Genomic DNA, 13,362 nt, shown 5'->3' with positions numbered 1-13,362 from the left:
TTAACTTTTTTTCCTGAACACTAATCATTCTACTATAGATTAGCAATGTGTTCCAAGCAGTAGGACAAACCACAAAGAAAGAAAGCCCTTCGTGTGTAAGGGACCACTAACTCAGCAGATCTGTTTGATCCTAGATTCAAACACCACTAAAACCTCACTCAAATAACCAGGCCTAAGCCCCTCAAAGAGTTTAAAGAACAAATCTTAAACTACATTTGCTGGCCCATTGGGAGATGGTATAGAAACATAGATGGGGAGTAATAATGATCTTGGAAGGGGCACCAGGTCACCAAACAAAATGCTGAATTTCAAATCCATTAAGTCAACTTAATAACAGTAGGGTAGCCTAGATGTTTTCTTGTTGTACTTTGAATGCATTTCTTTGTGTATTGCTTTGATTTATTCATTCATTAATACATGATTATTATTGCAGTGTGTGTCATGATAAGAGAAGATCAAGAAGTAAACATTTTGCTCTTATTTTATTAAAAAAAAAAAGGAAAAGTTAGAAGGAATTAATTTGGACCTGAGAAAATGCTGCACAATTGGTCTTTAGCAGCATATGCTCCTTATTGTGGCCTGGGATGCCCCCTGGTTGGGGAACCTAATGAAGAGCCTTGAAGTAGCTTCTGGCTGGGGAGCCAGCTGCCTTCCATTTCCAGAATCCAATTAGTTCTTCAACTGAAGCTTTTTTTTTTTTTTTTTAATTCTAGCAGTAGGAAAAATTCATGAAACTATTTCAGTTTTGGAACTTATTTTTTTAATTTTCTATATTCAAATGATTTCTCTTTTTTTTTTCTCAGCCTAATTTTAAAGATTATCCCGTGTATCTAACAAAGTTTAAGCAATGCCTTTCTAAAGCTATGCACCTTATGAAGATGTACACTGTGAACACTCTACAGAACCTCACAAATCAATTGCTGAAAAGGGTAAGCTACAGAGAGAATGCAGCGGTCGCTGGCCAGACTTTGCTCTTTAACTCTAGCCAGGCTAGCTACTGTAGCAAATCTTTTATAATGTTGCAGTCAAAAAAATCAGTAGAGAATCCACGAGCTGGAGAACTCAACGAAGTCCCACGGATAATCACAATACAACAAGGCAGTGGGTAAAGAACCAGGAGTCCCAGAGTGGAGATGAACCAAACTTTATTAATCAATATATTGACTTGACAGAACGTTGTGTTTTGGCCAAAAGGCCTACATCAGGAATCTAAGTGCCGGAGTGGAGAATGATAGCGATGATCCAGATTAAAGCAGTACTGGAAATTGAAGACTGTTTTGCAGTGGTCTTGAAAAAGACCTTTGTATTAAAATGTTGGCCGGATCACTCGCCAAGACGCTCACGCGAGTGATCCGGCCAACATTCTAATACAAAGGTCTTTTTCAAGACCACTGCAAAACAGTCTCAATTTCCAGTATTGCTTTAATCTGGATCATCACTATCATTCTCCACTCCGGCACTTAGACTCCTGATGTAGGCCTTTTGGCCAAAACACAACGTTCTGTCGAGTCAATATATTGATTAATAAAGTTTGGTTCATCTCCACTCTGGGACTCCTGGTTCTTTACCCACTGCCTTGTTGTATTGCAGTCAAAAAAATCACAGGGCTTACATTTGTTCCTAAAATTTTAATTGTCCACAGGCTAATATGTAAAAATTAATTTACTGGGCTGTACTGGGTAGCTAAATAGTGAATTCCTATTAAAATTACTGTTTGAGGAGTAACAAAACAAGTTAACTAAATGAGTGCATCACTTGTTTTGTCATTCATTTCTCTTAATAGGATCCTTCTGCTGTCCCAAATGCTGACAATGCCTTCACACTATATTATGTTAAGTTCCGCGCTGCAGCTCCCAAAGTCAGTGTAAGTATGTTCCTTAAATATGTGTTATATATATGGGACCCATTATAGTGCCTTTGAAAAGGCTCCATATCCTTGTACGTTTTTCACATTTACTGTCTAAAGAAATGCAATTTAAAAGGCATTAAAGTAAGAGTTTGATTCACTGATCTATGCAGCATACCCTTCACTTTCAAAATGAGAGACAAATTATAGAAATATTTAAAAAGTAAATAATAAGAAACCAGAAAGTCTTAGTTTCACTTATCTGCACACTCCTTGACTCAGTACTTGGTAGAGGCCCTCTTTGTAGCATAACCAAACAGGAGCTGTTAGGGATAAGTGTCTTATTAACCTTGCACAGTGGGATGATGCAGTTTGTGGCCATTTTTCTTGACAGAAAAGCTCTTTCAAATTGACCAGGCTGCAGTCTTCAAGTCTTATAGTAACAAAGTAAATGATAGCAAGTAAAGACCTGAGCGGTCCATCCAGTCTGCCTAACAGTCACACTTATTATCAATTCATGATTACATCAAAAATGATTGTGATATTATATACTTTCACTTTGGTGTTTCTGGGACATAGACAGTGGATGTCCTCAAGGCTCTGTCCTTATGTTCCACCTATCCAAATCTATTTTGTCATTTGCGGGGCCCATACCTTAAAAGTCTGCCCAGCACCGTCCTCGGTTCCAGCTACTGAAGTTGGCATTGAAGCCCTTTCCAGCCTATCCCAAACTGAATTGCCATACACAGACCTACAAAGTCTGCCTGGCACCGGCCTTAGTTCTTCACAGCCGGAGTAGTCGTCCAAGTGTCACTCACACATCCACTCCCTGCAGCCATTTAATGGTTTTTATTTTCTAAGTAGGGTTACTCTGTGTTCATCCCACGCCTTTTTGAATTCTGTCATTGTTTTTGTCTCTACCACCTCCCTTTGGAAGGCATTCCAGCCATTGACCACCCTCTCCGTGGAAAAGAATTTCCTGACATTAGTCCTAAGTCTTCCATCCTGCAACTTCTGTTTGTCCTCTAGTTTTACCATTTCCCCTTCTCTGGAAGAGATTTGTTTCTATATTAATACCGTTCAAGTATTTAAATGTCTGCATCATATTTCCCCTGTCCCTTCTTGCTCTAGGCTATACATATTCAGGTCTTTCAGTTTCTTCTCATGTCTTATGGCATAGGCCTCATGTCATTTTTGTCACCTTCCTCTGGACCGCTTCTAGTCTTTTTATATCCTTAGCAAGATATGGCCTCCAAAACTGAACACAGTACTCCAGGTGGGGACTCACCAAAGACTTGTACAGGGGCATCAACACCTCCTTCCTTCTGCTGGTTACTCCTTTTTTGATGCAACCTAGCGTCCTGGCTATGGCCACTGCTTTGTCATACTGTTTTTGTTCACTTTAAGGTCCTCGGACACCATCTCCCCAAGGTCCATCTCCCCATCTGGGCATATCAGCCTCTCACCTCCAAGGAAACTCCCTTGGGTTTCTACTTTCCAAGTGCAATATGACATTATCTTAGATATTCTGACTGTGCCACTCAAGGATATTCACTTTCTTCTTGCAGAGTCAAACTGTTGGCATTTTGCTTTGTGCTTAGGATCACTGACCTGCTGGAGGATCCTAGGTCTGCGGACTGTAACAGGTTTCCCTCTGTAATCAGCCTTTACTTTATACCATTCATCTTTCCCTCAGTCTTCATAAGCCTTCCTCTAAAGCATCTCCACAACACAATGCTGTCATCACCGTACTTTATGGTACAGCTGGTGTTAGCAGGGTGCTGTGTGCTGTGCCTTACCAGGCCACAAAATCTATACCTACACACGTGCAGGGTCCCTTATGGCTTTTCTTCAGCAGTGACATTGCACCCTCCCATACAGGCTGTTTGTGGACTAATCTTGAAATCGTTGAACAATCACCATTTCCCTGTTCTCAGCCAGAGACGACTGTATTTCTTTTAAAATAATCTTAGGCCTCACCAAGGCCCTTCTCAGCAGTTCACTTAACCCATGGCTACAGACCTTGGAGGGACAACCTGAGGTAGTGTCCTGTGGTGCATAAGTACATAAGTATTGCCATACTGGGAAAGACCAAAGGTCCATTAAGCTCAGCATCCAGTTTCCAACAGTGGCCAATCCAGGTCACAAACACCTGGCAAGATCCCCAAAAAGTACAAAACATTTTATACTGCTTATCCCAGAAATAGTGGATTTTCCCCGTCCATTTAATAATGATCTATGGACTTTTCCTTTAGGAAGCCGTCCAAACCTTTTTAAAACTCCGCTAAGCTAACCGCGTTTACCACATTCTCTGGCAACGAATTCCAGAGTTTAATTACCCGTTGAGTGACGAAACATTTTCTCTGATTCGTTTTAAATTTACTACATTGTAGCTTCATCGCATGCCCCCCTAGTCCTAGTATTTTTGGAAAGCATAAACAGACGCTTCACATCTACCCATTCAACTCCACTCATTATTTTATAGACCTCTATCATATCTCCCCTCAGCCACCTTTTCTCCAAGCTGAAGAGCCCTAGCCGCTTTAGCCTTTCCTCATAGGGAAATCATCCCATCCTCTTTATCATTTTCATTGCCCTTCTGTGCACCTTTTCTAATTGCACTATATTATAAAGCTTCCACTTTATAATGCTAGACGTGACAGTGCTCCCAAGGGATATTCACATTGAAATTTTCTTAGTTCTATCTTTCCCCAATCTGTAGCTTTAAGTAACATCCTAGCGTTCCTTAGGTGTTTAGACCAATTGTTTTCAATCCAGTCCTGAAGATTTACCCCAGTCAGGTTTTCAGGATATCCGCAATAAATATGCATGAGAGAACTGCATTAGAGAATGACATGGGGACAAAGTTTATCCCCTTTCTCACAGGCTCTGTCCCCGACCTTGCCCCATCCCTGTGGGTTCTGTCCTCATCTGCAGAAGCCTCAAACACTTTTGATTTTGTATTTAAATCTTTTTTTAAATTCTGTGCAACTGTTTATAAATCACAAACAAAAAAACAATAATAACGAGCAATTATAATAACCAGCCCCCCAATCACCACCCTCTACTCTTCCAACCCAAAAATAGCTGACTTCTTCTTCTTTTTTTTTTTGAATTATCTTTATTAGCATCAGTGCAGTACAACCATGTGTTCTGTTCATTTATATACAAAAAGTAACACCATTGCGTTGAACAACATTTATACTCTGAATAAAGATGTGCAAGTCCCCTCCCTCACTCAGGACTGCACTGACTTTTTATTTTCCCCCCCTCCCAACTGTGTCATCCCCCCATCAATTCCCTATATGTTATACCATTCAAAGGGAAGAAAAGAAAAGTAGCATCCAAATATGTCCCTTCTCCCCTGCCCACCCCTCCAAACCCCCCCCCCCCATCCCTTCCTCCCTCCCTACCCGTCTGCAAGTGAAATTAGTCCCCCCCTGAAGCATTGTGTAGTATCAATTCTTCAAGTTTCTGCCACAATTGTGCGTATTGCCTATTATCTGTGAGTGGTGAGTGTTTATATAATAAATTCTCATGCTGTGCCAATTCTAATATTTTGTTCAACCAGCAGCGATACGGCACCGGTTCCACACTAGTCCAAAACTGCAGTATTACTTTTTTAGCTGCCAATGCAGTCATATACCCCCTGAAGGAAACAAATTATCTAACTGGTACAAGATGGTGAAGCTGACTATACCAGCAGTGAGAGAGGATAATGCGGTTTCTAGATGGAATAGGGACTTGGGCACACAGTATACCCAGACCCAATTTAATGATTTTTTTTGTGATTTTAGCTGAAATGGTTAAATCTGCGGAATGGCAGGAAACCCAATTTAAATTACTACATAGGACCTATATTACCAGAGAGAGAGGGATAATAATGAAATTATGGGATTCGGATAAATGTACCAAATGTCAGGCCAGTGTGGGTACCTATTTACCCACTTTTCTGGAATGTCCTAAGCCGACCCTGTGGAATGAGATCTTTAAGATACAAAATAAGGTGCTTCAAACCACAGTAGATTGGTCTCCCCAATCCTTAATGTTGGGAGATCAGACAGACCTGATTGAGCAGGGGCTTTCTCAACCACAAAGCTGACTTCTTCTACCCCAAGAACCCTAATCCACTCTGTTAAATATACAGGGGTACAAAATACAACCCGTTCTGTATTCCCTATTAGGGGAGAAATTATGCTCTACGAAACATTGTTATGATTTTTTAAATCTGTGGATGAATAATAAGTCGTCAACAACCTCAGGGTTCAGTCTAGCTATCCTGCAGTAGAAAATGTCTTCTCAGAAGATGTGCTGGTAGCAGGAATGCACAGGATCCCCCGTTGAAATTTTGCCAGTTGTGGCCATCACTTTTGCTTGTTTTTCCAAAAAATGAAAACATTGTCTTCATCACTCGAACATAAGTAACTGTCCAATTCATTAACAGCCTTCAAAGTAGAGAATGACACGGGGACAAAGTTTGTCCCTGCCCCCATGCGCTCCTTCCCCACAGGCTCTATCCCCGTCCCCATGTCATTCACTAATCTGCATGTACTGCTTCCACTGTATGTAAATATATCTCATGCATATTTATCATAGATATCCTGAAAATCTGACTGACTCATGTCCCAAGAACTTTTTGGGAACCCTTGGATTAGACCTTTGCTCTAAATTCACCGTATTCAGCAGAAACAACTTGATTTTTCATTCAGGGATATTCAGCTCAGCAATAGTGTTAAGACACAGGTGGCTTCTATTTTATTATTAGGGGCCTTGTCAATGCAATTTTTTCAATAAAGCTAAATTGGATTTGTTATGAGAGAACATGAAGATTTGTTAATGAAGACTTTTTAAATAATTCTGTAATTATTGTTTCACGTTGGAAGTGTAAAATACATTGGTGAAACCAACTCCTACACTATTTTATAGACAGTAGAATTTGAAAAATATACAAGGCTGTGAAGATTTGCAAGGCAATATAACATTATTTGAGTCTGTGGATAACGTGAGGTAATAAAACTAGTTATAGTGGGTTGAGGCAATGAGTAATTAAAAAAATAAACTTAAGACAACTAATCTCTTGCTGTTCATCCTTTCCTCCTTTTTTTCTTCCCTAGACACTAATTGAACAAATAGAACAAAGAACTGAGAAGATATCGGAGTAAGTGTAAAAAAAAAAAAAAAATTGAGTAGTCTCTCTCTCTCTCTCTCTCTCTACATCAATAAAATGGTTTATTCGGTATGTTTTTCTAGCAATATCATCTTTGTGTCTGCTGTAATGGTTCTCTTCTCGAGTGTTTTAATTTTTACTTGGCATATATAGTAGGAGTAATTAAGTCCAATTTTTTCAGAGTGTTGCGTTGATCTGTATATTAAGGTGTATCCTGGGGATCAAGATATCGGGTTATTGACTGTACTAGTTTTTTTCAAGTTTACCCACATGGTTATTGCTTCCCTTGCACGTTATCATTGCCACTGTCAGCACCACTCGAGCACCTTTTTATACTGTTGGGGGGTGGAAGAAAGTTTCCTTACGATTCTTCTATTTGTAGCTGCCTTCTTCCCGTCCCCCAGGGGTTAGTGATTTTTGTTTCCTGTTGCAAAACTGAAAGGTAGTGAATGTAATGGGTGGAAGTGGAAGAGCATGTGTTTCTCAAGGAGCATGAGAAGCATATCAAGAACATAAGATGTTCGAGATGGGGCCATAAACAATTATTAGTAATGTACATTTGAGAAAGCCACTGGTTATTCCTGGGAGTGTGGAACAAAGAGGTGATGGCTGTTCTTACAGAGATAAGTACACCTCCCCTCTACCATGAGTTCTTTTCCCTTCTCTCTCCTAGCAATTTGGTGCGTGGAGAGGTTTATTATAGAAAGAAAAGAAAATAGATGATAACAGAAGCAATGTTTATTCAGTACAGTTAAAGTACAAAGACTTCTACTGTCAAGCTACTAAGTTCTGACTTATACACACTATAACCAAATTATCAGTTTAACTCCTGACTTTTGCTTTATTAACTAAAGAGCATTGTCTTCTAACCCCATAATTTTTCGAAGTTTAAGATGAACCTGCTATTCAGCTTTTTAGCGGCTGACAAGACACCAACTCCTGATCTGAACAGGTCCTCTGGCCCTAGATAGAATTGGAGTGTTTCTTCACACAGAGTACAAGCTGCCTTGATCCTTAGACAGTGAATTATGTGACAGCTGAGCTGACCACTGGCCATCGAGGTGAACAGGGTTGAAGATAAGATCTCAAAGTTGAGCACAGGATGCGATTTCTTTAGGGCAGGCTTGTCCAACCGTTTTCTATCAGGGGTCACATTGTATATTTTGTAACACACGTGCATGCATGTGTTCATCCTCTCTGGAAAATAAAGTGATAACCTTTTAATTGGACTAACATTACATTTTTAACTAGTTTTCGGAGACTAAAGCCTCCTTAAGTCAGGACAAGTGTACTATAACACTATACTGTCCAGACCTGAAGGAGGCGGTTTTGACCTCCAAAAGCTAGTCAAAAAATGTATTTAGTCCTATAAAAAGGTGTCACCTTATTATCTATTTTTTCTTTTATTTATATTTATTTTTAAAGTAGATTAACATAGCTACCACATTTCTTCATCCTAAATTTAACAATAAAATTATTTTTTCTACCTTTGCTGTCTGGCCGTCTAATTTTTTTAAAATTGTGTTGGCCCTGTCTGCCTCTCTTTCTGACCCTGGCATACAGCATTGCCCCGTCTCTCCCTGCACCATTTACCATTACCCCATCTCTTTCCTTCTCTCTCCCCAAATCCAACATTGCCCCCTGTGTGTCTCTGTCTCTCTCCCCCATCCATCATCTTCTCTGTCTCTCCTCCCCCTCCCCATCATCCAGGATTGCCTGCCTGTCTTCCCTGCAGCATGCAACACTGCCCCTGTCTCTCTGCCCGCCTCCATTACACCATTCAGCATTGCCCGAGCCTATCTCTCTTTTTCCATCCAGCATATTTCTCTCCCTCCTCCTATTCAGTGTTTTCTCTCTGTTGTCTCTCCAGCCCATTCAGAATTGCCTGTTTTTCTCCCTCACCTCCTGTTCACTAGTACCCTGTCTCTCTCTCTTCCCTAATGTAGCATTGCCCTGTTCTGTCTCTTTTTCTGCCCTCCCATCCAGTCTTACCCTGTTTCTCTTTTCCTTACCACCCATCCAGTCTTGCTCCATTTCTCTCTCTCACCTCCCATCCACCTCCTTCATACAGCTCAATTTTCCTTCCTCCTGTTGCACCTTCGCCTGGTCTGTACTAATAAACAACCAAAGGAGTAGCGAGGGACCACAACTCTGTACGCTGCTACTGCTTCCTGTGTTGGTCCTGTCTCCTCTGATGTAAATGGGACCTGCACAGGAATTAGTAGGAACTGCAGAGAACCGCAGTCTCTGCTCCTTCCTTGGTTGCTTATTAATGGTGTAGACCTGGGGCAGGTACAGCAGGAGGGAGGAGGGCCAGGAAGGTTGGGGCTGAGGAGGTGTAACCTCCCTATGCCTCTTATACAGGGCGCCTTTGGACTCCCCACCAGAGGGGAGGCATGACCAGCCCTCTGATTTTTGGGGGGCCCAGAGGTGGACTCGGGGGGGGGGGATCATATTCCCTTCACCACACCCCCAAAAATGAGGAGCTCCCCTGTGGCTATGCCACTTTGCCCCACTATCTCAGTAGTATTAATGGCAGTTTCAGAATGAAATGCCATGCTTTGTTCTTTCTTTTGTTCCTCTGACCCTCCCTCTCCCCAATCCCAGTTAGTTTTTTTGTTTTTTTTTTTGTCTATATGTTGTACCTACATTTTGAACACTTCTGTCTCCTCATTGCCTTTTACCTAGTGTCTGCCTGATTTTCTCTTTCTCTCTCTCCTCCTTCTGCCCTATCCTTTACCCATTCTCCCTCATATATGTACCCCCCTCGCCTTCACCCTGTCTCGTTCTCCTCACCCAAATGGTTGATGGATCTTTGCTTCTCCGAGGACAAGCAGGCTGCTTGTTCTCACGACTGGGTGACGTCCGCGGCAGCCCCCACCAACCGGAAAGAAGCTTCGCGGGACGGTCGGCACGCCCACCGCGCATGCGCGGCCGTCTTCCCGCCCGTGCGCGACCGCTCCCGCCAGTTCCTTTTTTTCCGCGTCTGGAGAGAGTCGTGCCTCGCCGCTCTCTCTGTTCAGCCGCCGGATTTCGATCGCGTTTACGCTGATCGTGCTTTTTTCTTTGTTTATTTCGGTCTAGTTACCGTCCGGTTTCTTTTTCAAAAAAAAAAAAAAAAAAGAAACCCTGCGCGTGTGGAGCACGCGCTCCCCTTTTTCCCTCGCTTCCAGCGGGGACGCTGCGTGCGGCCTAGTTGGCCGCACGGTCGTTTTTCCTTTTCGTGGTGTGATTTCAGCCACCATTGACGACTTTGACTTCGCCGACGCGATTTTTCCGTCGATGTCCTCGAAGGTCCCGAGTGGATTTAAAAAGTGTGGTCGCTGCGGCCGGCCGATCTCGCAGACCGACACCCACGCTTGGTGCCTCCAGTGCCTCGGGCCGGAGCACAATATCAAGTCGTGTTCTCTGTGTCTCGGTCTCCGGAAACGGACTCAGGTTGCGAGGCAAGTTCTGCGGGACCGTCTTTTTGGAACTTGCGCCGGCCCCTCGACGTCGACCTCGAAGGCATCGGTATCGACGCCCGGCCCTTCGGTACCGGTATCGATGCCCGAGACATCGGCACCGATGGCAGCGACCCCAGGAGAACAGGTCCCGTCGGCCCGCCGGTCCTCCGGTGAGAGTGGGGGTGAGAGGCCGCGTGGGCAGTCGGCCCCGGTCACTCCCTCAGCTCGTGGGCCACGGGACCGAACCCTGTCTGACCCGGTACCTCGAGACCGAGGGGGATCGACCTCCTCCTCCTCCATGCCCTCCGGCGCCGGTGACGGGCATCGGAAAAAAGACAAGAAGCGTCGTCACCGGTCGCCCTCGGTGCATCCGGATATCGGAGAGGAGGCGACGCCGAAGCGTCATCGTCGAGAGGAGAGGTCTCCGTCGGTTGTGGAGGTACCGACGCATCGGGGTTCCGGCACCTCGGTGCCGTCTCCTGGCCCCCAGCAGCTTCTGGCGCCGACACCCCTACCGGCCCCACCGCCTTTCCCGGCAGCGGGCCTGGACGAGTGCCTCAGAGCCATCCTTCCGGGGATCCTGGAAGGGCTGATGCGCCAGGCTGTGCCGGCGCCGGGGGTGCTTGCGCCCTCGGCGCCGATGACTGTGGCGCCGGCGAGCTCTAGCCCGGCGCCGGGGCTGTCGACACCGCCGCCGCTTGCGGTGCCGGTCTCGACCGCACGCAGGTGGAGTCCCCGTCGACGTCGATGGAGGGAGCTCCGTCCCCGCCGGCGCGGGAGTCCACCGCTCGACGACACCGAGACCTTGGTGCCTCGACGTCGAGCCGGGCCCGGTTCAGGACTCAGCTACATGAGCTTATGTCCGACACCGAGGATGAGGACTCGTGGGGGGAAGAGGAGGACCCTAGATATTTCTCCTCAGAGGAGTCTACGGGCCTTCCCTCGGACCCCACGCCTTCACCGGAGAGGAAACTCTCGCCTCCCGAGAGTCTCTCCTTTGCCTCCTTTGTGCGGGATATGTCTATCAGCATTCCCTTCCCCGTGGTCTCTGTGGAAGAGCCGAGGGCCGAGATGCTCGAGGTCCTCGACTATCCATCACCACCTAGAGAGTCCTCCACGGTGCCGCTGCACAATGTCCTTAAGGAGACGCTGCTTCGGAACTGGGTGCGACCATTAACTAACCCCACCATTCCCAAGAAAGCAGAGTCCCAGTACAGGATCCACTCCGACCCAGAGCTAATGCGGCCACAATTGCCCCATGACTCAGCGGTCGTGGATTCTGCTCTCAAGAGGGCACGGAGTTCGAGGGATCCCGCCTCGGCGCCCCCGGGGCGGGAGTCTCGCACTCTGGACTCGTTTGGGAGGAAGGCCTACCAATCCTCCATGCTCGTGACCCGCATCCAATCATACCTGCTCTATATGAGCATTCACATGCGGACCTATGTGCAACAACTGGCGGACCTGTCGAGAAGCTCCCGCCGGAGCAGTCCAGGCCTTATCAGGAGGTGGTCAGGCAGCTGAAGGCGTGCAGAAAGTTCCTGTCCAGGGGTATCTATGACACCTGTGACGTGGCATCTCGTGCTGCGGCCCAAGGTATAGTGATGCGCAGGCTTCTCATGGCTGCGTGCCTCTGACCTGGACAACCGCACCCAGCAGAGACTGGCCGACGTCCCTTGCCGGGGGATAACATTTTTGGTGAGAAGGTCGAGCAGATGGTGGACCAACTGCATCAGCGGGAAACCGCTCTCGACAAGCTCTCCCACCGGGCGCCTTCAGCATCCACCTCCACAGGTGGACGTTTTTCCCGGGCCCGGCAGGCTGCACCCTATTCTTTTGCGAAGCGTAGGTTCAACCAGCCGGCCCGAAGGCCTCGTCAGGCACAGGGACAGCCCCAGCGCGCTCGTTCTCGTCAACAGCGTGCGCCTAAGCAGCCCCCTGCGCCTCCACAGCAAAAGCCGGGGACGGGCTTTTGACTGGATCCACGGGAACATAGCCGCCCTACAAGTGTCCGTACCGGGCGATCTGCCGGTCGGAGGGAGGTTAAATTTTTTCACCAAAGGTGGCCTCTCATAACCTCCGACCAGTGGGTTCTCCAAATAGTGCGGTGCGGATACGCCCTGAATTTGGCCTCCCTGCCTCCAAATTGTCCTCCGGGAGCTCAGTCTTTCAGCTCCCATCACAAGCAGGTACTTGCAGAGGAACTCTCCGCCCTTCTCAGCGCCAATGCGGTCGAGCCCGTACCACCCGGGCAGGAAGGGCAGGGATTCTATTCCAGGTACTTCCTGTGGAAAAGAAAACAGGGGGGATGCGTCCCATCCTAGACCTGAGAGGCCTGAACAAATTCCTGGTCAAAGAAAAGTTCAGGATGCTTTCCTTGGGCACCCTTCTGCCAATGATTCAGAAAAACGATTGGCTATGTTCCCTGGATTTAAAGGACGCATATACTCACATTCCGATACTGCCAGCTCACAGACAGTATCTCAGATTCCGCCTGGGAGCACGGCACTTTCAGTATTGTGTGCTGCCCTTTGGGCTCGCCTCTGCCCCACGAGTGTTTACCAAGTGCCTCGTGGTGGTAGCGGCCTACCTACGCAAGCTGGGAGTGCACGTGTTCCCATATCTCGACGATTGGCTGGTCAAGAACACCTCGGAGGCAGGAGACCTCCGGTCCATGCAGTGCACTATTCAGCTTCTGGAGCTGCTGGGGTTTGTGATAAATTACCCAAAGTCCCATCTCCAGCCAACCCAGTCTCTGGAATTCATAGGAGCCCTGCTGAATACCCAGACGGCTCAGGCCTACCTTCCCGAAGCGAGGGCCACCAATCTCCTGGCCCTGGCTTTGAAGACCAGAGCGTCTCAGCAGATCACAGCTCGGCAGATGTTGAGACTTCTGGGTCATATGG

General features: G+C 46.3%; 1 protein-coding gene across 1 annotated transcript in view; it reads left to right on the top strand.

Moving 5' to 3' along the window:
* The window catches only part of COG3 (component of oligomeric golgi complex 3), a 155,623-nt gene that overhangs the window by 46,196 nt on the left and 96,065 nt on the right, over positions 1–13,362 (top strand). Inside the window, 3 exon segments of the mRNA XM_030200514.1 lie at positions 804–929; positions 1,784–1,864; positions 6,961–7,008. Coding sequence (XP_030056374.1) covers positions 804–929; positions 1,784–1,864; positions 6,961–7,008 — 255 coding nt within the window.

The sequence above is a fragment of the Microcaecilia unicolor genome, chromosome 4, assembly GCF_901765095.1.
Source record: "Microcaecilia unicolor chromosome 4, aMicUni1.1, whole genome shotgun sequence".
Classification (NCBI taxonomy): domain Eukaryota; kingdom Metazoa; phylum Chordata; class Amphibia; order Gymnophiona; family Siphonopidae; genus Microcaecilia; species Microcaecilia unicolor.
Note: the sequence above shows the minus strand (reverse complement) of the source record. Positions and strands in the feature narration are given on the sequence as shown.